Source organism: Molothrus aeneus, chromosome 31 (genome assembly GCF_037042795.1).
Source record: "Molothrus aeneus isolate 106 chromosome 31, BPBGC_Maene_1.0, whole genome shotgun sequence".
In the NCBI taxonomy this organism is placed as follows: Eukaryota; Metazoa; Chordata; class Aves; order Passeriformes; family Icteridae; genus Molothrus; species Molothrus aeneus.
Genome location: NC_089676.1, coordinates 1,450,556 through 1,473,074, shown reverse-complemented (window position 1 = coordinate 1,473,074; position 22,519 = coordinate 1,450,556). Strand labels below are relative to the sequence as shown.

Below are 22,519 nucleotides of genomic sequence, written 5' to 3'. Positions count from 1 at the left end.
TCCTGGATAGGGGCAAGGGGTGTGCTGGAGTGCCTTAGTGCTACCCAGGGCTAGGAACAGGAGGTTTGGGGACACACACACACACAGACATTCCCAGAGCTCTGCCCAAACAGATACAGCCAGTCAGGCACTGCTCAGGTTTATTGGGGTCTCTGATCAGGGAGGGCACAGGCTGGAGCAGTCTCAACGCCAGAGGTCCATCAGCTCCATCAGCACAGGGCAACAGGGACAGTCCTGGGGAGGGGAGAGAGGCACAGGGGGTAACAACCCACTGACCAGAACCAAGGCCGCACCCTCTCAACCCCCAGAACTGCCACAGCCAGGCCCCTGTCAATGTTCCAAGCACCATGTCAAGTCAAGCTGCAGGCAGGTCACTCACCCACAGCACCAGGGCAGGCAGGGGCTGACAGGGTCCTGGGACACTGGGAGGGTCCTTCCCTAGTCCAGCAGCTCACGGATGCACCAGCTGCAGAGAAGGAAGTAGATGCATTTCCACAGAAGCCGCAGCAACCAGGAGCCCAGGCGCAGCCCGAGGGAGGTGGCAGCGGGTGCTGGCAGTGCCAGGGCCTGTACCCGTGCCACTGGCTGGGGAGCACCCTGCAGACAGGCTGCCATGGTCCAGAGGACGTGCATGGCCCATGAGGAATCAGCAGGATCTGACACGGTGGGAGAGGCAGCAATGCTGACGTGCGGGGCCCTGGCAAGCACTGGAACCTGCTACATTCTCTGCATTTCCAAAACTCCTACAATAGTGGGTGCAGGGAAGGGGGCACAACCTGGGGACCCTTTTGTTCCTCCCACTCCTGCCCCATGGAGCCCTCAGGGCTCAACAAGACCACGTGCCAGTGCAGTGCAGACTGCAGCAGGTTTATTTAGTGCTGACAGGCAGCAACTTTATTCAGGGTCACTCCCAGCAGCATTCCAGTGGAAGAGGCTCCCAGAACGTGGCCTTCACTGGCGGGAGGTGCGCTCTTCTTCCTCATTTTCCAGCTCATAGGCAGGCTGGTAGCTCTCCCGGCCCTGAGCATCGGTGCAGCGTAGGGCTGGGTTCTTCTTTGTGTTGGTCATGCTCCCCAGGGATGTGTAGCTGTGGAGGGAAGAAGCAGCTGCAGGACTGCACCCAGGGCCACTGGCTGTGCACGTGAGAAGGGCAGCACCGGGCACTCACCCTCTGTCATAGAGGATACAGTAGGGGACAAAGAGCTTGCGCAGGAACTCCCAGATGTCCCGGTAGGTCCAGTCCTGCAGGCAGAATTGGGCAGGGATTGAGGCAGAGGCAAAAGGCTGCTCCCTTGCCTCCCAGGGAAGCAAGCCAGACCTTCCTGGAGAGCACCTGGGAGAGCCAGATGGTCAGCAGAGCACCACCACTCCTCCCAGCACCTCCCCAAACACAGGGCAACCCCCCAGGAGGCAAGAAGGAACCCTGCCCAACAGCACCCAGCAGCATCACTGCAGCAAGGGGCACCCACAGCTGCACAGAGGGGCAGCAAATGCTCTGGGAGGGTGAGAATTGGGAGAGAAGCTGTCCAGGATGGGGGTGGATCACTGCTGCTTCCCAGCCCCATCAGATCCCCCTGCCAGGCCCTGTGGCAACAGCTCCAGCCCCACAGCAGGTGGGGGCCACGTACCAGCAAGGGGTTCACCCTCATGTAAGGGGGCCAGTCGGGGTCTGTCACACACATGGGGGTCAGGGTGCGTGAGTAGGGGTCCGTGCGCCGCGTTCCCATCAGGACAGCTTCCAGCTGGGGCTGCTGCTCCTTCAGCTGCGCCAGGGCCTCCCGGATGGAGCCCTCCACAGTGCAGAGCTGGACCCCATACCTGCACAGGCAGGGTGGGCAGCTGTCTGGAGGCTGCACTGCACAGCCTCTGGGCAGCAGCCCACCCCACTGTGCCTCCTACCTCTGGACTGTTGCCTGAATGAACTGCTCCATTTCAGGGAATGGGGACACAATGCGGATGTAGAGCACCTGCAGCTTCTCCTGCCTCGCTGGGAACCGCCTGCAGAGAGACCCAGTGCAGCTGGACTCTGACCCATGGCAACTGGAGGCAAGGCAGCGTCCAGATCCGACCAGATAGAGCCCAGGAATCCACTCATTCCCCCAGGGTGGAGCAAGCAAGAGCCCCAGAGCCCTGGCCAGGGTCTGCAGGACCCCTAAGCCTTGCCCCAGCCTGGAGCCCCATGTGTGGGTACCTCTGCACAGCAGCATGGACGAGGTGCAGCAGGGCTGTGCAGTCCTTGCCCCCGTTGAAGCCCACGCAGAGCTGGACCAGACTGTACTGGTCCAAAGCCTCCTCGATGGTTTTCAGGGCTGCTGCCACCTTCTGCCCCAGGGCCGAGCCTGCCAGGACAGGACAGTTGGTGCCTGCCCAGCTCATGTTCCCTTAGCATGGCCCCAGGGCCTAGGGCACTTCACCCTCTGGACACACAGCAGAGCCATTGCTGGTATCACAGCCAAGAGCTTGTTCAACCCAGAGATCTGGGTCACAACATGACAGGGATCATGAGGACATGGGGAACTGTGGCACTGCAGCTACTGCTGCACACTGTGCTCTCAGACCCTGCCATCACCAGCCCTAACTGAGGTTACAGGTCCCATTCCCACCTGTGTAGGATGAAGCCCACTGCAGCTGCAGCATGCCTCAAGCCTCCCAGCACACAACAGGCAAGCTCTGCTGCCAGGCTGGAGTTCCCACTGCCCCAGCCCTGCTAGGCTGCACAGGAGAAGCACAGAGCTGTGCTGCAGCACCTCTTCCCAGTACCTGACTCAGCCAGGCCATAAACCTCCACAGCTGCTGGAGAGACACAGTCTGTCACCAACGGCACAGCAACACCCGGTGGCAGCTCCCTCATCAAGAAGCCATACGCTTCCTCCAGGTCCTGCTCTGACTCTGAGTCCAGGGTCAGCTTCACACGGTAGTAATTGCTGGTCCAGTCTGGGTACGAGCCCAAGCTGACGCGGCCCCGGAAGGTGGCATCAGCCCTGTCCAGCACCGGCGTGATGAGCATCTCATCAGATGCCACATAGACGGTGCGGGAGTGGAAATGGGTCTGCTTGCTCCGAAAGATGTGAGCGAGGCCATCCAGGGCCCGCTCCATCAGCGCCGGGATGCCGGGGAAGATGTAGACATTGCGCACACTGACCAGAGGGTACTTGAAAGCGCTGCCAGTGTGCCCGTCCGTGCCGTAGTTGAGGCGGGAGGACTCGGGGACGCGAGCCAGCTTCATCTCAGGGCACTGCTCCTCCGTCTTGCCAAAGAACTCGTGCACCAGTGCCACCAGCTCGGGATGGAGGATGACCCTCTCCCCAAAGGCCTTAGCCACGGCCTCGAAGGTCACATCGTCGTGCGTGGGGCCGATGCCGCCGGAGGTCAGCACGTAGGTGAAGCGAGCAGCAAAGGCGGCCACCTCGCTGGCGATGGCCTCCACATCATCGGGGACCACGGAGATGCGGGCGACACTCACGCCAAGAGCCCGCAGCCGCCGGCACATGAAGGAGGAGTTCGTGTCCTGCGTGTAGCCCTGAGGGGACCGCAGACGCCCGTGACAGCGGAGCGCCCCGACCCCAGGCCCCAGCCCGTCCCATGCCCGCAGCCCAGGCCCGCCCGCGGCCGCACCTTGAGAATCTCGTCGCCGATGATGATGATGCCGGCGGTGCTGGCGGATCCCTGGGTCACCGCTGCCGGGCTCGAAGCGGCCATGAGGCGGCAGGCGGCAGCGCGCAGAGGTCCGCGCACCCTCCCCGCAACCCGCAGCACCCCCCACATGGAGCCGCCCGGGCACCTCCGCACACCGCGACACCGCCCCGCGCGCTCACAGGCCAGCCCGCACGTCAGTCACAGGGCTCCGCCAGATCCCATTGGCCGAGAGGCGGGACCTGCAGGGACGGAACCATCGCAGGGCCGAAGGGAGGGGGTGTCGGCCGTGCCCGGCGGACCGGGGCACATCTCCTCTCCGGTGGGCGCGGGGAGCCTCCTCGGGAACCCCCGCGCGACCGGGACCCCTTCGCCCTCCAGCCCAGCTGCCCCCGGTACTGCAGACAGACAGCTCCCAAACATCACTTTATTGAAGCTTTGGAGGCATCGCAACGAGAAGGGCCCTCGGAACCAGGGCCGAGCCGACAAAATGACGCCCAGGCAGCGTCGAGGGTCGGGGGGTGAAGCCCCCGAGAAATGTCGAGAAGAAGAAGGAGGAGAAAGGTGTTTTCTCAGAGTGGAAGGACTGGGAGCTTCGGCAGACCAGGCGCCACTCACTTTTCTGGCTTCTTCGGCAATGGCCGTCGGAAGAGCAGGATATGGGGCTCTGCGGGGCAAAAGAGGGGGTCAGGCCGGGCCGCCTGGGCGCTACCCGCTTCCCCGCGGGGCTCACCTGGCTCGTGGATCATGTAGTGGACCCAGCCCTGGCTCTGCTGCACGCCCAGGTTCCGCCACTCCGACTCCGACAGCAGGTGGGTCTTGGGCACCAGCTTGGCGATGTCCTTGGGCAGCATCACGTGCCTGCAGTCCCGCACCTCTCAGTCAACACTGGGGCACCCCCGAAACCCCCTCATTCCCCACCGGAGAGCTGTTAACGGCACCAGCGCCGTGACCCAATACAGAACCCTCACCGGGACCCCCTCCCCCGAATTATCAGGATAATTCCCCTCTTGCCTCACCAGCGACTCACCCCCCCGCTCCCCTCCCACTCGCGAGCCGTTAATCCTACGCTACCGAGGCACTTCCCTCCCCTCACCGCAGCAAACCTTAACCGACACCCCCTTCATCCTTATCAAGCGGGCATTACCGGCACCCCTTCCCCGCTCCTTACCGGTACTCAAACTCCTCATCGTCGTACTTGTCCGAGTAGTAGATCTGTTTGTGCGCCATAACGGGACAGGCCCGCCGTGCCCTCCCTCGGCGGCCGTTGGCGCCCCCGCCCCCCCGCGGCGCTTTCAAACACCGCCGCCTCGCGCTCCCATTGGTCAGAGCCGCGCCGCGACGGGGGGCGGGGCGGCTGCTCATTGGCCGCCGCTCTGCTTCCCGCGGGCCGGGCGTGGGTCGCGATTGGCTGGTGTGTGAGGGGGGAGTCACGTGGCGCGGGCGCGGCGGGGCCCACGCCGGAGGGGCGCGGGCCGGAAGTGAGTGGCGGTGAGGGCGGCGGGAGGGGGGGGTGGGGGGAGCGGCGGAGAGCGAGGCCCGCGCGTGACCGATGGTGCCCGGTGAGCGCGCGCCGGCCGGGGCGGTGAGGGCGTGCGGACGGAGGAAGCGGGTGGGGGGGGGGGGAGACCCGTGTAAAGGGCCCGGGACTCCGGGCCAGGCCCCGCCGTGCCCCCCCGCGGCCGCTGTGTCGCCGGACTGAGGCTGCATCGCTCGCCGCCGCTTCGCCGCCGCTTTCCGCGGAACGAGTTGTGGGGGGTTCTGCCGCCGTCGCTCCCCGTGCTGTGAGAGCCGAGCCGCCCTTCCCAGCTGCCTCGTTCGCCCGGCGTGGGGCAGGCCCGGACCAGGGGGCGGAGGAGCCGGTGCCGGGCCGTGCTGAGATCGGGGGTGACCCACCCGCCGTGGCGGCTGCTGCGTGTGCCTGGGGTCCCCACCCGGTGCCGGTGCGGTGCACGGGAAGGACACCGTGGGCTGTAGAGGCGCTGCAGGGTCCGGGGACAACCCCGAGCCTGGCACGACCTCCAGCAGGGACGGGGCACGGCTGGGTTTGGAGGGTTCCTCGTTCTCTGCGGTGCTGGGCTCTGCCCTCCCGCCTTCTGTGCTTCAGAGTAAGGCAGCAGTGAGTACCTGGAGCCTACCCAGCTGCTGTGGACAGGGGTAGCTGCTCCCCTTTGGAGATCTGTGTGTCTGCTCTCCAGCAGCGTGTTTGTTGTGTCCATCTGTTCTTGCTTCTCCCCTTGAATCTCTTAGATGGGGTCACCCACACAGATTATAGACCATGGACACGGCTTCCAAGGAGATGTGACCTGGGCCCTGCTTGCCACGTTGGCGCTGCAGAAATCTGTGGGCAAAGGGCACTTCTTTTCCGTGTTTGCCGGGGCTGCCCTGGTGTCAGCCTGTACCAGAGGGGCTGAAGATGCCATCTCCTCTCAGCCAAGGAGGGCTTGAGGATCCACCTGCTGCCCTTTGGTGGGGGAATCCCCTCTGGAGCTGTGCAAAGCAGTGTTCCATCCTGGGCAGGGACACAAATGGGCTTTGGTAAGGCTGAGCACCCTGGCCCTGGGTCCAGGTGCTCCTTCCCTGCCACCAGCCTCGGTGCCCTGGTCACCACCTCTGCTTGGCAGTGGCGTGGTGCTGCAGGGGTCAATCTCCATGGCCAAGCACAGCCCTCCTTATCTTGCTGCTTTCCAAGCTGGTGGTGACAGCTGGCACAGGCAGATAAAGGTACAACTGCTGCCAAGCAGTAAATCATGGCTGCTGCTCTACCAGCCTGGCCTTGACTGCCTCAGCTGGGCAGTGGCAGTGAGAGGAGTGAGAAAAGCTTTGCTTGCCTTGTTTTCCCCTCACAGAGCTTCCTGCCTCTGCCAGCTCACCCCTTGTAGACTCTTTCCATGACTTTTGTCTTCACCGGTCCCCTGGGAGGAAGGGACACAGCCCTGGGGGCTCTGTGTGTAATTTTGCATCAGGATGCCAGCTGAAGTGGTGCAGGAAGAGACAGCTCTGCCCCTCTGGTTGCCTTTGCTCTCCCTCCTTGCGTGTGGCTCTCCAGTACTGGTTTTAGGGCTGGACAGGGATCAGCTCCAGCACTTTCCTTGGGTCACAGAGTGACTCTAGGCCCCCAATACCATTTGCCAGTGTGGGCAGGGCCCAAGCAATGCCAGGCTCAGCCTGGTGTTCCTGTCCCAGCACATCCCATCTCCATCTTCTTTCCAATAGCAAGAAGGCAGCTTCCAGATTTCTCCTGCTCTTTGGTGCCAGCAGCACGGCACAGCAGCCACAACCCCATCCACCTGTGGACAGCATGGAGGAGCAGGGTCTGCCTCTTGGCACCATGGCCACCTCAGCAGGCTGGGACAGGGCTGCCTAACTCCCTGTTTGTCCCTGAACCACAGGTTGGAGTGCCAGACGAGAGGGGCTCTGTGTCTCTGCTCCCCGCCCGGGGCCTGCCCTGCCCTCCGCCGGCGATGGAGTATGTGGTAAGGACCTCGGTGGAGGGCTCAGTGGCTTCGGTGGTGGATCCTGCCTGCCTCCTCTGCCTTCTGGGAGGTCTCCAGCCTCTTCCCCACATCTCCACTGGTATCTCCTAACCCCCTCTGCAGAGTGAAGGAGAAGGTTGCGTGCAGGAATGTGTAAATGTTGTTCGATGCTGTTGTGATGCGTGGGGGGAAAAAAATCAGCTGTTGGCTGGATTTGAGTGTTCTCCTTTGCTTCACCCCTGCCTCAGAGGTTCAGCATTGGACAGAGGGGGTCTCCTGCTCAGGGTCAGGTTTGTATGTGTGGCCACCTGCACCTTGCTGTGATTTCTTGCCAAACCTCTGGTGTGTTCCAGGCCTCTGACTCAGCTGCCAGGTTTTTTTTCCAGGGAGGATGCTGTTAGTGGAGCCCTGAGCATCCCCACTCTGCTTCTCTTCCTTGCCCCAGCTGCTGTGTGAATTCCCAGTCTCAGGTGCCTGAAAGTAGCCCACATCCCTCTGTTCCTCATGATCCAGATCTTTCTGTGGTGGCAGGGCACATGGAGCAGGACATGTCCCCAGAGCACCTCAGGGACAGTTGTTCCAGCTGCTCTGCTCATCCTCTGCTGCAGGGACAGGAGCTTCTGGCATCTTCCTGGCAAAGGGAAGGGCTGCAGCCTGGGGATGGAGCTTGGGACTGCCTGTTCAGGCAGTTCTGCACCTTTGCACATCTCCAGGTTTGCCTTCTGCACTCAGAGCCCACTGAGGGGGTGCTCTGATGCCCTGGGGTGGACTCTGGGGCTGGGGGGGTGCTGTGATGGTAGCACCTCTGGTCTCCAAGGGCTGGGAGCTGCCATGCATCTTGTAACAAGCAGTTACAGACTGGCCTTGAAGGTTCTGAGAAAATCAGGAATTATTTTAGCTTCTAAGAGCAGAGATGTGTCTGAGCAGGAGCTTCGGCTGGGAGGCTCATCAGCCCTTTGCTGCCTGGAGGTGATGGCTGCTGGTGGAAAGGGGCCAAGGAAACTCTCCTGCCCCCTTGCAATTCCCTGCTGCTCTCATCCTGGGAAGCATCAGGGCTCACAGAGCTGCTCTGCCAGGCAAGCCCAAGCCCACATCAACCATTTTGTCCATCCATTTTGTGGGCAAATCCCAGTGCTCTGTGGCCACTTGATGCTGCCCAGCCAGGCTCCCCTGGCAACAGGGCTGCACTGGCCCCTCACCGGGCCAGCAACTTCCTGCCTCCGGGCTTCCTGCTTTTCTTTAGAGGAGTGGTGCTGCGGCCACAGGAAGGTCACAGCACTGACTGAGCAGCCAGGGGCCCCTGGAGGGGACAGGCAGTGTGTGGAACAGCCAGCACAGGCTCTCTGTGCCTGTGGGACCACCTTGGCTGAGCTGGGTGGGGGGCATGGCCAAGGAGATGCTTCAGGGATGGCCCCACTCTTGTGTGCCACAGCCCCTCACATCACGGAGGTGGCAATTTCCAGCCCTCTCGTGGCTTTCCCTGTCCCCATGGCAGGGTGCCAGGCTTTCTGTGCCTGTGGGACCACCGTGGCTGAGCTGGGAGGGCTGGCTTTCACAAAGCTACTGTGCATGGCCAAGGAGATGCTTCAGGGATGGCCCCACTCGTGTGTGCCACAGCCCCTTGCATCACGGAGGTGGCAATTTCCAGCCCCCTGTCCCCATGGCAGTGTGCCGGGCTCTGTGAAGTGGGGCAGGCAGCTGCCAATGCCAAGCAGTGCTGGATGAAGGCTGCAAGCAGGCAGAGCCTTTTCCTTGGCCTGGATTTACCCAGTTTTGGTTTGGTGGACAGAGCACCTGGTGGTTCGGAAGGATCTGGCTTGTGGCGTGTCAGGGCTTGGGTTCTGTCTGAACTCCTTGCCTCATCCTAGAGGGGATGGGGGAGAGCTCTCATCCCTCACTGGGGCCAGGGCTGGCCCAAGTTCCTGCTGCGTGCAAGTGCGCCGAGGACAGGGCAACAAGGGAGAGCTGCCCCTGAGCCCCCTGATCCACAGGTGGGAGTTTCACCCAGCTTCCCGAGGCTGAAGGGGCCAACTTTTCTCCCCCCACGGCACGTTCTTGCCGCCCTCTCCCGCTAGCTCCGCCTGTGACCTTGATTTTTCTGCTCCAGATAAGCGCTGCGTCCCCACCCCTCGCCGGGAGCCCCTCCTGCGCTGCCGCCCCAGCCCCAGCGCAGCCCGCGCCGCGGGCAGAGCCTGCCCCGCCGCCTGTGAGTCAGCACAGCTCTTCCCATCAGCCGCAGCCCCTCCATCTCTTCTCGCAGGAGGAGCAGCTGGGCATGCGGGAAGCGGCAGCGATTCGCTGCAGCCTCTCCCACGGGCTCCCCACCACGGCTGGGGGTTTGTGCTGAGCCCTGCCTTACCTGTATCCTGCTCCTGGCCGTCCTCCTCTTTCTCCCAGCAGCCCTCCAGGCAAGATCTGTGCTCTCAAAAGGACTGCATGTCCCCGTATTCCAGGAAGCTGCGAGCACCGGTGTCATCTCAGCATCGCTGCTCCCCCCCGGCAGAGCCCGGCAAGCCAACAGCAGCTGCTCGCCGCCGGCACGTGGGTTGGGTGGCGCTGGCTGCCACACAAGGACCTTGTTCCCTCCTGGACAGTGCTCGGAGCAGGGCTGGGATGGGCTTGGATGCGCTCTGTGTCTGCCTCATCTCCGGGCTTTAAATATTCATGCTTTTGATTTCCTCTTAGCGGGCAGCGGCGCGGGGGCTGGAGCGAGCTGTGGGGTGGAAGAGGGTGGCCGTGCCGAGCCCAGCAGCAGGGCAGAGGGAGCTGGAGCTCGATGAAGACAATGGGTTTTGTTGCTGGCTCGGTGTTGAAGTGGCAAAGGGCTTGAGGACCTCCAGGCTGAGCCCAGAGCACTCTGAGCTCCCCTCCCTGTGCCGGCAGCTCCGCGGCCCCGTTTCCTCCCTGCTGTAGCGTGTTGCTCTCAGCCTGAACGGATCTGCACATCCTTCTGCCGCTGATCAGGACTGATCAGCTGTGCCAGGCAGCCCCTGGACCCGCTGCCCGGCGTGCCAGGCCCAGCTCTCCCAGCCAGCCATGTGGGGCTGGCGTGGATCTAGCACAGAGTTCAGCCAAGGCTTCTGCTTGGGGGCAGCTTCCCGGCGGCTGCAGGCACTCGGACTCTCTGCAGGGCCCCTGTGAGGCCCAGCTGGCTGCATCCACCCCACTGCCACTCGGGACGGGGCGGCTGTGGCTCTTCTCACCTGCCTCCACCATGGATCTCCTGCAAAAGAGCAAATACAGCCACCTGAGGAATGAATCTGTCTCCTCTCCGGAGGAGGCCATGGCAGGCCTGGGAGTCCTGCCCTCCCCAGTGGAGTCCCTTGCCAGCACGCAGTCTCTGCCTGGTTCCCTGTCCTCCTCCTCCCTCAGCCACGCTGCGCCTCTCGTGGAGCTCTCACCTGAATTGGAGGAGAGCCCTACCACCCTCTGCTCCTTCTTCCCCAAAATGGCCAACCTGAAGCTCTCCAATCCCGCCAACTTGCTCAGCTTGCGGGGCTCTGCAGCCAGCAGCAGCCCAGGGGAGCCTGGTCCCCCTGGGATGCCAGCACTAGTGCCAGGGGGTGGTGCCAGCCCTGGCTCAGGGAGGCCTGTCACTGTCTGTTCCCAGGATATGAACAAGCTGAGCTGTGGGAAGAAGACGCGGGTGGAAGGCGGCCAGCTGGGGGGTGATGAGTGGACCCGCCACGGCAGCTTTGTCAATAAACCCACCCGTGGCTGGCTGCATCCAGATGACAAGGTCATGGGCTCTGGGGTCTCCTACCATGTCCGGGTGAGTGCTGGGGACACTGGGAAGGGTCACTGTGGGGATTTGGGGACTTTCTGGTGGGAGGATGCACCAAGATCTTTGGAAGGGGCGGGGGACAGGGTGGGGCAGTGGGATTCCTGGGGAAGTTACTGCTGTGAGCTGGGGTGCTTGGGGGGACAAACTCCATGGCTGGCCAAGCTCACCTTGCTCTCTTGCACAGTACATGGGCTGTGTGGAAGTGCTCCAGTCCATGAGGGCTCTGGATTTCAACACCAGGACACAGGTGACCAGGTGAGCTCTGCCCCTCCCCCAGGGCTGCTCTTTTTGGGGAGGGGTGAGGAAGTTGCCTGGGCCTTTCAGTGGGGGCCAGGGGCTGCTGCAGCCCATCAAACACTAATTCCAGTGCACTTTGCCCACCCAAAGAGCCCCACTTTGCCTGAGAGCTTCCATTTTGTCACCCTGTCTCTCCTGTGCTGACCCCTGTGTCCCCACTGTCCCGAGTGCTGTGTTTGGGGGGGTCTTGGGGCAAGGCAGGCACTATGGGGGGCTCACATTTCACTGCACTCCCTGCAGGGAGGCCATTGGGCTGGTATGTGAGGCTGTGCCTGGTGCCAAGGGAGCCGTGAGGAGGAGGAAGGTGAGGCCTGGCTGGGAAGCTGCTGGGGGAGCATTTGTGGCTGGTTTGGGCACAGGGCCAAGGACCAGATCCCAGCCCAGCTGGCAGTGCTGTGCTGCTCAGCCCAGGGCTCTGATCTCCTAGCTGAGGCTTGGACCAGGGCCACTGGTGAGGACAAGGTGCCCATCTCTGCTGTGGAAGCAGTGGGATGTGCTCTGTCCTCCTGCTGCTGGGCTCTCTGCTCTGGGGAGCCCTTTCTCTACGCCACCATTTGCCCCTAGCCCTGCAGCCGCTCCCTGAACTCCATCCTGGGCAAGAGCAACCTGAAGTTTGCAGGCATGCCCATCACCCTGACCATCTCCACCAGCAGCCTCAACCTCATGGCCTCAGACTGCAAGCAGGTGAGAATGGGGAGGGGTTGGCTTGGCTTTGGACAGGCAGGAATCCTCATGGAGCTCAGATCTTGCTGGGGCAGGGGATGCCCCCAGCCTCCCCAGGAAATGTCTGGGTGGGCTGTGAGATGGGTGCTCACCTCCCCACAGTGCCTGGGGCTGAAGAGGTGGGAGGAATATCCCATGTGCTTTGTGGGATCTCTCCTGGAGACTGTGAGACCCAAATCCCCTCGATCTCCTGGTTTTGACCCCAGTCCTGGTGATGTCCCAGTCCTTTTCCTGGTGGTCTGTGGCTCATAACCAGGGCTCTGGAGGATTTTGAGCCCCCATGGCAGGTCAGCCCTGGGGAGGAGCGGGATGTGCCACCCCTGGGTGGGTGACAAGGAACTCCTGGCTGTGTCCAACAAACTCTCCACCTTGCAGATCATCGCCAACCACCACATGCAGTCGATTTCCTTCGCATCAGGGGGAGACCCGGTGAGTACCTGGCAGGGTCCCCATCCGTGCCCTCTGCCCAGTGCTCCCCAGCAGCCCCAGCCTCACTGCTGCTGTCTCACCCACAGGACACAGCTGAATACGTTGCCTACGTTGCCAAAGACCCCGTCAATCAGAGAGGTGAGGGTGCTGCAAGGGTCCTCGATGCCAAAGCCCCACTTTGGAGGTGTCGAGGATCAGCTCAACATAGTGGGGGAGCTGGGTGACCCCTAAGAAAGCTCTGGGGTGTACAGGGCAGGCTCAGGGGTGGAGAACCTTGGTGCTGGAGTTGCACAGTCCCACTCCTCCATTTTCTACCCAGCCTGTCATATCCTGGAGTGTCCTGAAGGCTTGGCCCAGGATGTGATCAGCACCATCGGGCAGGCCTTCGAGCTGCGCTTCAAGCAGTACCTGAAGAACCCTCCAAAGCTGGTGACACCCCACGACAGGTCAGAGCAGGGTGCTGTGACAAGGACAAAGGTGGCTTTGGAGAGGGGGGGATGCAGCCCTGGCTGCTGTCACGGGCTTACCTGTGCTGTGCTCCCCCAGGATGGCAGGGTTTGATGGCTCTGCCTGGGATGAAGAAGAGGAGGAACCAGCTCCAGATCACCAGTACTACAACGACTTCCCTGGCAAGGAGCCTCCCATTGGGGGGGTCGTGGACATGCGGCTGCAGGATGGGGCTGCTCAGACCCCAAATCACTTGGGTGCCACGCTGGTGAGGCTCTGGGCACATCCTCTCGGGGAGGCACCATCTTGTAAGGGAGATGTAGGGACCCTAAATGGGCCGTGGGTTCTGCTGAAGGTTATTTGTGCCTCCTCAGTGTCTCTGGGGCGTGGGGAGCAGGAAGGGGGATGAGCAGGAAAAGGGGATGGGGGCTCATCACTGCCTCTCCCTGCAGCCTGTTGGCCAATCCGGTGGGGAGTTTGACCCGCAGAAGCAGCATGCTCCTGCCCAAGGTAATGTGGTGGGTGTCTCCATCCTCTCCCATGGACCCCCAGTGCTCTGATGGGGGGAGGCCAAGGTGGGCTGAAGCCCACCCTGCTGACCACAGTGCTCCTGCTAGCAGGGAGAGAGAAGTACCCCGCTCCAGCAGGCACGGCTGGGCGCACAGACCTCTTTGATGACCCGTCCTACGTCAACGTGCAGAACATAGACAAGACAAGACAAGCTCCAGCTGCCAGCAGCCCTGCCACAGCCAACGGCAGCACACAGAGGGACCTCTTTGACATGAGTGAGTGAACGGTGTGCCTGCAGCCAGGGCTGGGCAGAGGTGGCTCTGGGCTTGGTTATGGTCCCCCTGCTCCTGGGTTAGGAGTCTCCTTCAGCCAGGTCTCGTAAGCTCTTGGAGATTTATATCACACCCAAGATAGCTCAGCTACCTCAGAAAGCATAAAATCAGCAGGATGGCTTCTGTGGCAGTACTGGAAACAGAAAAGTTTCAATAAAAGGCAAAATAACAAATTCTTTACAGAGAAAAACCAATCCAAGTACAAGAAGCCCTCCTGCCTCTAGTAAAACACCTCACAAAAGCAATTAATTTCTTTGTTCTCTTCTTTTTCTAAAGAGAAAGTAAAATTTTATACAGAGAAAGTAAATTGCCCAAGCAAGACTTTTAGGCTCCAATTAGCTATCCTTAAGCTTGAAGTGAAATCCTTCAAGTCCTATGAGATGCCTTTTCACTTAATCCAAAATAGAAACTCCTAAGCTTATTTCCTTTTTAAAGGGACAAAGGATAATTTTGTCACTCCCTCAACAAGAGGCACATTCCTACAAATCTCCTCTGTCCTTGCAGAGCCCTTTGAAGATGCCCTGCGTGTGCCCCCCTCTGTGCCTGTGGGGCTGCCCCCTGCCCAGGTTGTGGCCTCCATGGAGGAGCAGCTGAGGAGGGAGCCCTGGTACCATGGCAAAATGAGCCGCAAGGAGGCCGAGAAGCTGCTGAAGGTCAACGGGGACTTCCTGGTGAGGGAGAGCACCACCACCCCGGGCCAATATGTGCTGACTGGCTTGCAGGGTGGGCAGCCCAAGCATCTGCTGCTCGTGGATCCCGAGGGAGTGGTGAGTCCACGTAGGGGATGGAGCTTGGGGGGCAGCACGGGCAAACTCCTCAGACTCAGTGAAGCACTCACACCAGATGCCTTTGCACCCTCTCAGCAGCTGAAGGGCTGATCCCTGAGGGCTGGGGCTATCAGCCCAGAATCAGTTAGTGCCATTTGTCAGTGGTTCTCCAAGTACAGCAGAAGTTGGAGCTCTCTGGCTCTGGCAGGTGCTGAGCAGGGCCAGCTCTGCACCAGGGGGCTCAAAGGGGCAGCACAGGGCGGTCCTAGGGGTTACAAGAGCCACCAGAGCATTGGGGTGAGCACTGTGAGACCCAAATATATGGAGCATACTGCTTCATATCATAGGGTGTTAATTCACTAGCAGTTATAAATCAAAGGAGAGCTTTGAGGTCCTAGCATAGGAAGGACATGAATCTGTTGGAGCCAGTCTAGAGGAGGCCACCAGGCAGATCAGAGGGATGGAACACTTCTTGTATGAAGAATGGCTGGGAGAATTTGGATTGTTCAGCCTGGAGAAGAGAAGGCTTTGGGGTGACCTGATTGTGGCCTTCCAGTACCTGAAGGGAGCCGAAAAGAAAGATGGAGAGACACTATTATTTACAAGGGCTGGGGTGACAAGGCAAGGGCGAACGGCTTCAAACTGATAAACAGTAGGTTTAGATCAGATATTAGGAGCAACACTGCTGGGCTGGCTTTGGGCAGAGCATGAGTTGGAGACTGCAGCACCAGCTCTGTGCCCAGCCGGTGCCATGGAGGGTGGCAGCTGTGGCCTCACGTGGGCACTGACAGCGTCCTGAGTGCCCATTTTCTGTCCCCCCAGGTGAGGACAAAAGATCATCGCTTCGAGAGCGTCAGCCACCTCATCAGCTACCACATGGACAATCACCTGCCCATCATCTCAGCCGGCAGTGAGATGTGCCTGCAGCAGCCCGTGGAGAGGAGACTGTGAGCGCCCGGGGACCCCAGCGCACGGCACCCCCATTGCGCAGCCCTCCGGCCGTGTTCCGTGCCCCAGGGAGCCCTCAGACTCTGCAGGTGCTCCACCCAGGACTGAGCATGGACTTGCCTGAGGACAGGGCCTCTCTCCTTTCACCACGTGGAGCTGGTGGCCATGGGGGGCTCAGGCTGTGAGTGCCTGCAGGGTAGGGAACTGTTCTTGCAAAGCCTCTCCAGCTCCAGCCTTTGCAGAGCAGCTCAGCTCCTACCAAAATCCAGCCCTGCTGCTGTGCCACAGCCGTTCTTGTGCTCACCAGCACGGGCTCAGGACTGGCAGGGCTGAGCTCCCCTGAGCCAGAGGCAGCCTGTCCTTATCTCTGGCCCCTGGGCCCAAGGAGGGTGCCCGTGGGGGGGCTCTGCTCCCCCAAGCACGAGGCCCTCGACTGTACCGGATCACTTTACGTGTTAACTCTGTGCCTTGACCCCGCAGGTCCCACACTCTTATGCAAGGGCAGGGGCTGGTTACAGAGCCTCCCCCGTGCTCCCAGCACCCTGTACCCCCTCCGTGACATGCTTGTGCTCCAGGACACGTTGCCACCATGTCCCCTTCCCTCCCTGCCCATCCCGGCTGGGCAAGGGCAGCTCCGGGCAGCCCCGGGGGGTTGGCGGGAGGACCCCCCTGCATGCACAGTGTAACTCCCCCAAGCCAAAGCGCAACCTCGCAGCCCCTGCCCCGCTATACCAAAGGAACTGGCGGTTGTATTAAAGTTGGTATTTCTCTAGGTCCTGGCTGGTGTGAGCTGGGAGGGGTCGCTGTGGGCGGGTGGTTCTTCCCTGTGCTTCCTTCTCTTCCCCCGCCGGGACCTCGTACGTGGTTTGTCCCGTCTGCTTCCCCCCCCCTCCTATCGTGCCGCATTTGGTTTGGTCCGACTGGCGGGTGGGGCGGGAGCCTGCGGTGATTGACACGTCTGGCGCGCCTCGCCCCGCCCCTCCCGCGCGCTGTGATTGGCCCCGCGCGGGTTCCGGTTCCGCTCGGGCCATGGCGGCGACGCGCGCGCTCTGAGGGCTATGGCGGCCCCTCACGCAGAGAAGCTGGAGGGAGCGGTCCCGGCCCCGCCGGCCCCGCCGGGGCCCCCGCACCCCGCGGGCAGCGCTGCCGCCGGCGGGCCCGGCCGGAAGCAGGGCAAGGCAGGTGAGCGCGGGGGGACCGGGGTCGGGGTTGGGGTGGATGGAGGTCTCCGCGGCTCCGCTGACGCGGCCTCGCTTATCCCCGCAGGGCTGCAGATGAAGAGCCCCGAGAAGAAGCGGCGCAAATCGAACACGCAGGTAGGGCCGGGCTCGGGGCGGCGCGGGGGCCGGGGACGAGCCGCAGCAACCCTGACCGCCACCTTCTCCCTGCAGGGCCCTGCCTACTCGCACCTCTCGGAGTTCGCCCCGCCGCCCACCCCCATGGTGGATCACCTGGTGGCTTCCAACCCCTTCGAGGATGATTTCGGGGCCCCCAAGGTGGGCGCGGCGCCCGCCCCCTTCCTGGGCAGCCCGGTCCCGTTCGGCGGTTTCCGCATGCAGGGGGGGATGTCGCCGCAGGTGCCCCCTGGTTACGGCGGGGGTCCCCAGCCCCTGCGGAGGCAGCCGCCGCCGTTCGCCCCCGGGCAGATGGGCCCGGCCTTTAGCATGCCCCCCCAGAATCCAAACTACGTGCAGCCGGGGGGCTTGAGCTTCGCCGGGCAGCCCTTCAGCCAGCCCCTCGGACAGAACTTCAGCCCCCCTATGGGGCAGCTCATGCAGGGGCCCGTTGGGGGCTTCGGGCCCATGATGTCCCCCACTATGGGGCAGCCCCCGCGGGGGGAAATGGGACCGGGGCCAGCCCTCAACCCCCCCGGGGGGCCAGCGGTGCCTCAGCGCTTCAGCCAGCCCAGCAACCTCTTTGGACAGTCGCCCATGCAGCGCCCCGGGCAGAACATGCCCCCGCTGCCCCCTACAGCCAGTCCCTTCCCTGGGGCGGATCCCGGCTTCCCTGCTAGCAGCGAGGAGGGGGGCAAGAATCCTCCCCCCAGCACCTTCGCCCAGGAGCAGCACTCGGGCTCGCCCGCCACCGTCAACGGGGCCCAGCCCGGCTTCGCCCCCAACAGCGGCGGCCGCGGCGCCGGCACCCCCGAGAGCAACAGCCTCCCCCTGCCGGCCCCCGGCAAGGCCGGCAGCGCCTCGGGCCACCAGCCGCCCCCGGGGCTCGTCTACCCCTGCGGGGCCTGCCGAAACGAGGTGAACGACGACCAGGACGCCATCCTGTGCGAGGCCTCCTGCCAGAAGTGGTTCCACCGGGAGTGCACGGGCATGACCGAGAATGCCTACGGGCTGCTCACCACCGAGGCCTCCGCCGTCTGGGCCTGCGACTTCTGCCTCAAGACGAAGGAGATCCAGTCGGTCTACATCCGGGAGGGCATGGGACAGCTGGTGACCGCCAACGACGGCTGAGCCACCCTTCAGCCGCCATGTACAGCTTTCCCCACACTGATTTAGGACCAAATACCCGTTTTTTGTAGCTGTCACCCCCCCCTGCCAGCCAGAGAGCCACTGCTATGCACTGGCTGTGGCTGCTCACCGGGCACTGCCTGGCACCGGGACCTTCCAGGGGACCGGGGACGGTGCTGGCCGTGCCGGTGTCAGCCCTTTGGTCCCGGTGTACCGGCTCACTGAGGGCTGGGGTTTCCTGGTGCTTTACAATGCTGCCCCCATTTGGGTCATTACCCTTGCAGGGGGCACCTCCCGGGCTGTGCAGCCCTCCTGGTGTGTCCCGTTTCACATTCACGGGGCAGAGTCCCGGTACCCCCTGCTCCGGTGGTCGGGATGCTCCCAGTACCCGCTCCCCCACCCCAGGTCCGTCCGTTTTAGCCAACCGTTAATGGAAATTTTTGTACCGTCGTTATAAAACTCTGAAACGCGCGTGTCGGTGTCTGTCCGGGGCTGTCGGTGTCTGTCCGGTACCGGGTTTGGGGGTTTGGGGGGGGGGGGGGCGGTGTTCGGTACCGGCCGCTGTCCCCGCCCCTTTCCTCGCGACGCTGCGCCGCGGGCTGTGATTGGCTGCCGCTGTCACGTGCGCGGGGGCGGTGGCGGCGGCCCCGGGGAAAGTTCCCGGCGGGACGCGGCGGGCGCAGGTACCGGGAGCGGCGGGAGCGCTGCCCCTGCCGGGCCCAACCGAGCCAGGACGGGGCTGAGGGCGCGGGCACAGCTCGGAGAGGCCGTGGGAAGCGGAGAGGAGGGGGTTGTCAGCCACCGGGCCGGTTCTGAGTCCCGGACGGGGAACCGGGAGGGGAAGAGAGGGGCGGGGGCCGCTCGAGACCCCCGTCCGGTGTTGCCGCTTTGCTGTGGGGCGGTGGGATCCCGACCGGGGCCCTTGGTTCCCCCACGCCGGGCCCTGCGGCTCCCGTCCACCTGCTGGGTCGCATCACCGGCTAAAAATACCCCGCGGCGGCAGCTGGTGGCAGGGGGGAGCAGCCCAGAGCCGGTGCACCGGGACGGCTCCCTGAAAGCCTCCCAGCTACAGGCTGGAGGGACGGGCTGGCACCGGGACCAAGCAGCTCTCCCGGTCACATCCAGCCGGTCCTGGGAGCTGGGTCGTGTCCCGCTGTCCGTGTGTCCGCCCGTCTGTCCCCTTGCAGGTAGCGCTGGACTGTCCCTATGGCGGAGAAATTGGATTCCCGGGATTCAGAGAGCAACTGGGTGCTGGCGGGCGGTGAGGTGAGGGCTTGCAACCCCTAGAGCAGACCCTCACTGCTTGAGATGTCCAGGGCAACATCCCAGACCTGGGACCCCATGCCTTGGGGGCATCCCCCCAGAGCTGGAGACCCCCGGGCACACCTCACAGTGCCCACCTGGGGCTGCAGGCAGAGTGGGCACATGGAAGCTGGGGCTAAAAGTGTCTCCCTATGTACCCCCTCCCCTAGGGTCTGCCCATTGACACGGTGGGTCCAGAGCAGGACTCAGCTTCCCACTGGTCTGATGATGAGGAACCGGAGGAGGAGGAGGAGGATGAAGGCACCCAGGACACAGTCACAGGCAGGCAGCCAGCAGGGGTATGGGGCAAGCCTGGTGTCACCTTCCTGTGCCACTGTCTCATGACCTTGCTCTGCCTCTCCCCAGCTGTGACCGCCAATGGTGCCACCACCTTCCCCAGCCAGACCTTGTGCCCTGAGGGCAGCGAGCAGGGGGTGAGTCAGACCTGGGGGCTGGGGGTGAGCTGGAACTGCTGGGCTGCTCCCCACACAGAGATACCCCATGTGCCAGAGCCTGTGTCTGCAGGACCCAGAGCAATGTGAGGACTCCAAGGCACGGGCAGAGCCTGCCCTGGATGGCTCTGCAGAGCCCAGCGTGTTGGAGGGCGATGAGCAGGAGGAGCTGGATGCTGAGGCTGAGCCACAACCCCGCCCTGACACCCCCCCAGCAGGTCAGGCCTCACAGGGGACTGGCCTGGGGGAATCTCTGCTGGCAGTATTTAGGTGTAGACCCTCCCTGGAGGTTCCCCCATCTCCCCCTAGGGCCAACAACGGAGGACGTGTCCTGCACCAGCAGTGACGATAACATGGAGGGGCTGCGGTGGAGGCCGGGCCACAAGCCCCGTCCTGAGCCCACCACTGTCACACCTGCCCCACAACGGGGGACACCAGACACTGATGACGATGGGCTCAGTATGAGCACGTACCTGCTGGGGGCCTTGGCCGTGGTTGTTGTGGGGCTGCTGATCATCACTGGTAAGTGGGGTGCCAGTGGCCAAGGCCCCAGGGACAGGGGAGGGTCCAGACGTCCCCCTCATTGTCCCCTCCTCTCCCCAGGTGGTATCTACGACGTGGCAGATGGTGAGTAGAGGTGACTTGCCCACCTGGGCAGGGGGACATCTCACAGCAGCCTGGACATTCAGACCCGTGTCCTTCTCTGCAGGCCCTGTGGAGACTGTGGGGAGCTGGGACTTGGCTGCTGGGGAGCAGGAGTCACTTCTGTCCATAGACAGCAATGTAAGGAGGGGTCCCAAGCAGGTCTGAGTGAGGGCAGAGGGTGTCCTCAATGCCCCCAGGGCTCCCAACCTTCCTGTCCTCCAGGACTCGCAGCAGCAGCCCCCTCTGCCAGATGATGGGGGCCCGCAGAGCATGCAGTCCATGAGCCAGCTCCTGGACAAGCTGGCCAAAGAGAACCAGGAGATCCGGCTCATGCAGGCAGAGCTACAGGTTGGTGGTGCCCAGTACACCTCTGAGCTGCATCCCGGTGCTTCTATCCCGCTGCCACCTCTTTCACAGCCTCCCACCCCTGCCCCAGGCCCACAAGGAAGATCTGCAGGCGCTGCTGCACAAGAGCGAGGGCGAGGCGGCGGCGGCCGGGGCGCAGCAGCAGAGCCTGGCCGCGGAGAACGCGCGGCTGCGCGCGGCGCTGGAGCGCGAGGTGACGGCGCTGCGCCGGGCCCAGGCTGAGCTGCGGCGCCTGCAGGCCACGGGGGACCCTGGCAGCCCCGGGGAGCCACGGGCAGAGCAGCCACGTGCCACGGGTGTGCCAGGGCATGGCAGAGCCACGGCACGGCGGCACAGCAGCCTGGACTCGCTGCGGCAGGAGCTGGCGGACACCCTGGACCGTGTGCGGGGCTCTGGGGATCTCAAGGGGCTCGTGGAGGAACTGAGCGCCCTGGAGCAGCACCTGGCCCAGGTGATGGAGGCAGACAGGTCCTTCTCCACACCCTGGAAGAAGCCATCCAAGGTGGAGAAGGAGAGCAAGTGGCACAAGCAGCACAGCGCCAGGGGATCCCCCCATGAGCAGGAGAGGAGAGAGCAGGGCAAACCCCACAAAAAGGAGCCCCGAGGCCCCCGTGAGCACAAGCCAGGCAAAGCCTGGGGGAAGCCATCTCACAGCCACCCCCGGCACGATTCCCATGAGCTGCCCTGGCTCACGCGGTACCGGGCACCGCAGGGCTGTTCTGGGGTGACCGACTGTGCCCACAAGGAGGGCCGGGAAGTGCTTGGGGTTGCCCTGGAGCCGGTGCAGAAGGCGCAGTTCCTGCAACTGCTGCAGAGCTTCATGGGGCAGCTGGGCTTGGGGAGACAATTTGGGAGGCTGGCACCCCAGCTCGATGGGGCCTTCAGGGCTGATGGTGTCTTTGCCCACGACCGCCTGCGGTTCGTGGATTTTGTGGATGATGTGGAGGATCTGCTTGAGGATGTGGCGTGGCAGGAACAGGGTGACAAGAAGGCGGCTGATGGCTTCGAGGAGTACATGCTGCGGCACTATAGTGGGTGAGCTGGGGTGGGCAGTGCCAGGGGTCCCCAGGGATTCCCTCCTACTGCTGCCCATCACATTTTCCCTTCTCTTGCAGCACCTCCGGGAACGTGTGGAGCCAGAGAACCCCAAGGCAGCATGGCACACGTGGGTAGAGCCAGGGGGGCAGTAGTGTGCCAGCACCCCCATGCAAGGGCTCCCCACATGCTGTTTATGGGGGTCTAAGGGTGACCCACACCCTGTAGGGCCAAGTAGGGCCACATCCCTAACCAAATGCACTGTGTGACGCTGCACTGCCACCATCAATAAAGTCACTGCTGGGCAGAGCTGTGTAGATGTGGGGAAAATGGGGGTGGGGGAAAAGGAGGGTGCTGAGGGAAGAGGGCTGGAGAAATGGGGGTTCAGAGGAGGCAGGGCATGTCAGGGGAGAGCAGATGGGACTGAAGTGCTGTGGAAAAAGAAGGTGCTGTGAGAAGGAAGGAAGGAAGGAAGGAAGGAGTGCAGGGAGGAGGAAGGGATGCTGGGGGAGATGGGGTGCTGATGAAAAGGTGGGGTAGAGGGGAATATGGTGTGCTGGAGGGGAAGGGGGTTGCTGGGGGAGAATAAAGGGTATTGAGGGTGCTGGGGGAAAATTATTTAGAGGAGGAACAGTGAAGAGGAAAGGGGAGTGCTGGAGAAAGTGAGGAGCAGTTGAAAAAGTGGGGTGCAGAGGGGGCATAAGGATGTTGAGGAGGAAGGATGCTCGGAGAGAAAAGAGGCTACTGGGGGAAACGGATGCTGGCAGAAAGCGGGGTGCAGAAGAGGAGTAGGGATTGTGGGGGGAAGAGTGCTGGGGAAATGCAGATGCTGGGAGAAGCAGGGTGCTGAGGAAAGGGAGCATCAGAGGAGAATGGAGGGTGTGAGGATGAAGTGGGGGCACTGGGAGCAG

At 62.8% G+C, this 22,519-nt stretch overlaps 5 protein-coding genes across 11 annotated transcripts; 3 read left to right on the top strand and 2 right to left on the bottom strand.

The window, feature by feature from the left end:
• Positions 1 to 851: 851 nt before the first annotated feature.
• Positions 852 to 3,773, bottom strand: FLAD1 (flavin adenine dinucleotide synthetase 1). The gene is made up of 7 exons (XM_066568063.1): positions 3,616 to 3,773; positions 2,761 to 3,520; positions 2,192 to 2,339; positions 1,900 to 1,998; positions 1,629 to 1,818; positions 1,169 to 1,242; positions 852 to 1,087 (listed from the first exon to the last, which is right to left on the bottom strand). Exons 1-7 carry the CDS (start codon positions 3,763 to 3,765, stop codon positions 952 to 954), a joined length of 1,557 nt encoding a protein of 518 aa, XP_066424160.1. The 5' UTR covers positions 3,766 to 3,773; the 3' UTR covers positions 852 to 951.
• A 273-nt stretch (positions 3,774 to 4,046) lies between these two features.
• CKS1B (CDC28 protein kinase regulatory subunit 1B) lies at positions 4,047 to 5,106 on the bottom strand. Of its 2 annotated transcripts, XM_066568080.1 has the most exons (3): positions 4,805 to 5,105; positions 4,367 to 4,494; positions 4,047 to 4,300 (listed from the first exon to the last, which is right to left on the bottom strand). In XM_066568080.1, exons 1-3 carry the CDS (start codon positions 4,996 to 4,998, stop codon positions 4,248 to 4,250), a joined length of 375 nt encoding a protein of 124 aa, XP_066424177.1. In that variant the 5' UTR covers positions 4,999 to 5,105; the 3' UTR covers positions 4,047 to 4,247. The 2 variants fall into 2 exon arrangements, with proteins under 2 accessions (XP_066424177.1, XP_066424176.1); XM_066568079.1 differs by having other exon boundaries at positions 4,047 to 4,494; positions 4,805 to 5,106.
• A 56-nt stretch (positions 5,107 to 5,162) lies between these two features.
• Positions 5,163 to 16,118, top strand: SHC1 (SHC adaptor protein 1). Of its 5 annotated transcripts, none has more exons than XM_066568067.1 (13): positions 5,163 to 5,195; positions 10,720 to 10,881; positions 11,078 to 11,148; positions 11,431 to 11,494; positions 11,755 to 11,874; positions 12,289 to 12,342; positions 12,429 to 12,480; positions 12,662 to 12,788; positions 12,889 to 13,057; positions 13,242 to 13,299; positions 13,407 to 13,574; positions 14,136 to 14,398; positions 15,221 to 16,118. In XM_066568067.1, the coding sequence occupies exons 2-13, from the start codon at positions 10,723 to 10,725 to the stop codon at positions 15,347 to 15,349; spliced, it is 1,434 nt and encodes a 477-aa protein (XP_066424164.1). In that variant the 5' UTR covers positions 5,163 to 5,195; positions 10,720 to 10,722; the 3' UTR covers positions 15,350 to 16,118. The 5 variants fall into 5 exon arrangements, with proteins under 5 accessions (XP_066424164.1, XP_066424165.1, XP_066424163.1 ...); XM_066568068.1 differs by lacking the exon at positions 5,163 to 5,195 and adding an exon at positions 6,655 to 7,109; XM_066568066.1 differs by lacking the exon at positions 5,163 to 5,195 and adding an exon at positions 7,014 to 7,109 and having other exon boundaries at positions 13,410 to 13,574.
• Positions 16,119 to 16,389: 271 nt separating this feature from the next.
• On the top strand, positions 16,390 to 18,279 carry PYGO2 (pygopus family PHD finger 2). Of its 2 annotated transcripts, XM_066568074.1 has the most exons (3): positions 16,390 to 16,528; positions 16,613 to 16,662; positions 16,738 to 18,279. In XM_066568074.1, exons 1-3 carry the CDS (start codon positions 16,405 to 16,407, stop codon positions 17,809 to 17,811), a joined length of 1,248 nt encoding a protein of 415 aa, XP_066424171.1. In that variant the 5' UTR covers positions 16,390 to 16,404; the 3' UTR covers positions 17,812 to 18,279. The 2 variants fall into 2 exon arrangements, with proteins under 2 accessions (XP_066424171.1, XP_066424170.1); XM_066568073.1 differs by having other exon boundaries at positions 16,405 to 16,662.
• A 153-nt stretch (positions 18,280 to 18,432) lies between these two features.
• On the top strand, positions 18,433 to 21,915 carry PBXIP1 (PBX homeobox interacting protein 1). Its single transcript, XM_066568060.1, has 11 exons — positions 18,433 to 18,491; positions 18,996 to 19,074; positions 19,281 to 19,392; positions 19,477 to 19,544; positions 19,636 to 19,780; positions 19,872 to 20,084; positions 20,166 to 20,189; positions 20,272 to 20,345; positions 20,430 to 20,555; positions 20,644 to 21,608; positions 21,689 to 21,915. The coding sequence occupies exons 2-11, from the start codon at positions 19,015 to 19,017 to the stop codon at positions 21,744 to 21,746; spliced, it is 1,845 nt and encodes a 614-aa protein (XP_066424157.1). The 5' UTR covers positions 18,433 to 18,491; positions 18,996 to 19,014; the 3' UTR covers positions 21,747 to 21,915.
• Positions 21,916 to 22,519: the final 604 nt, after the last annotated feature.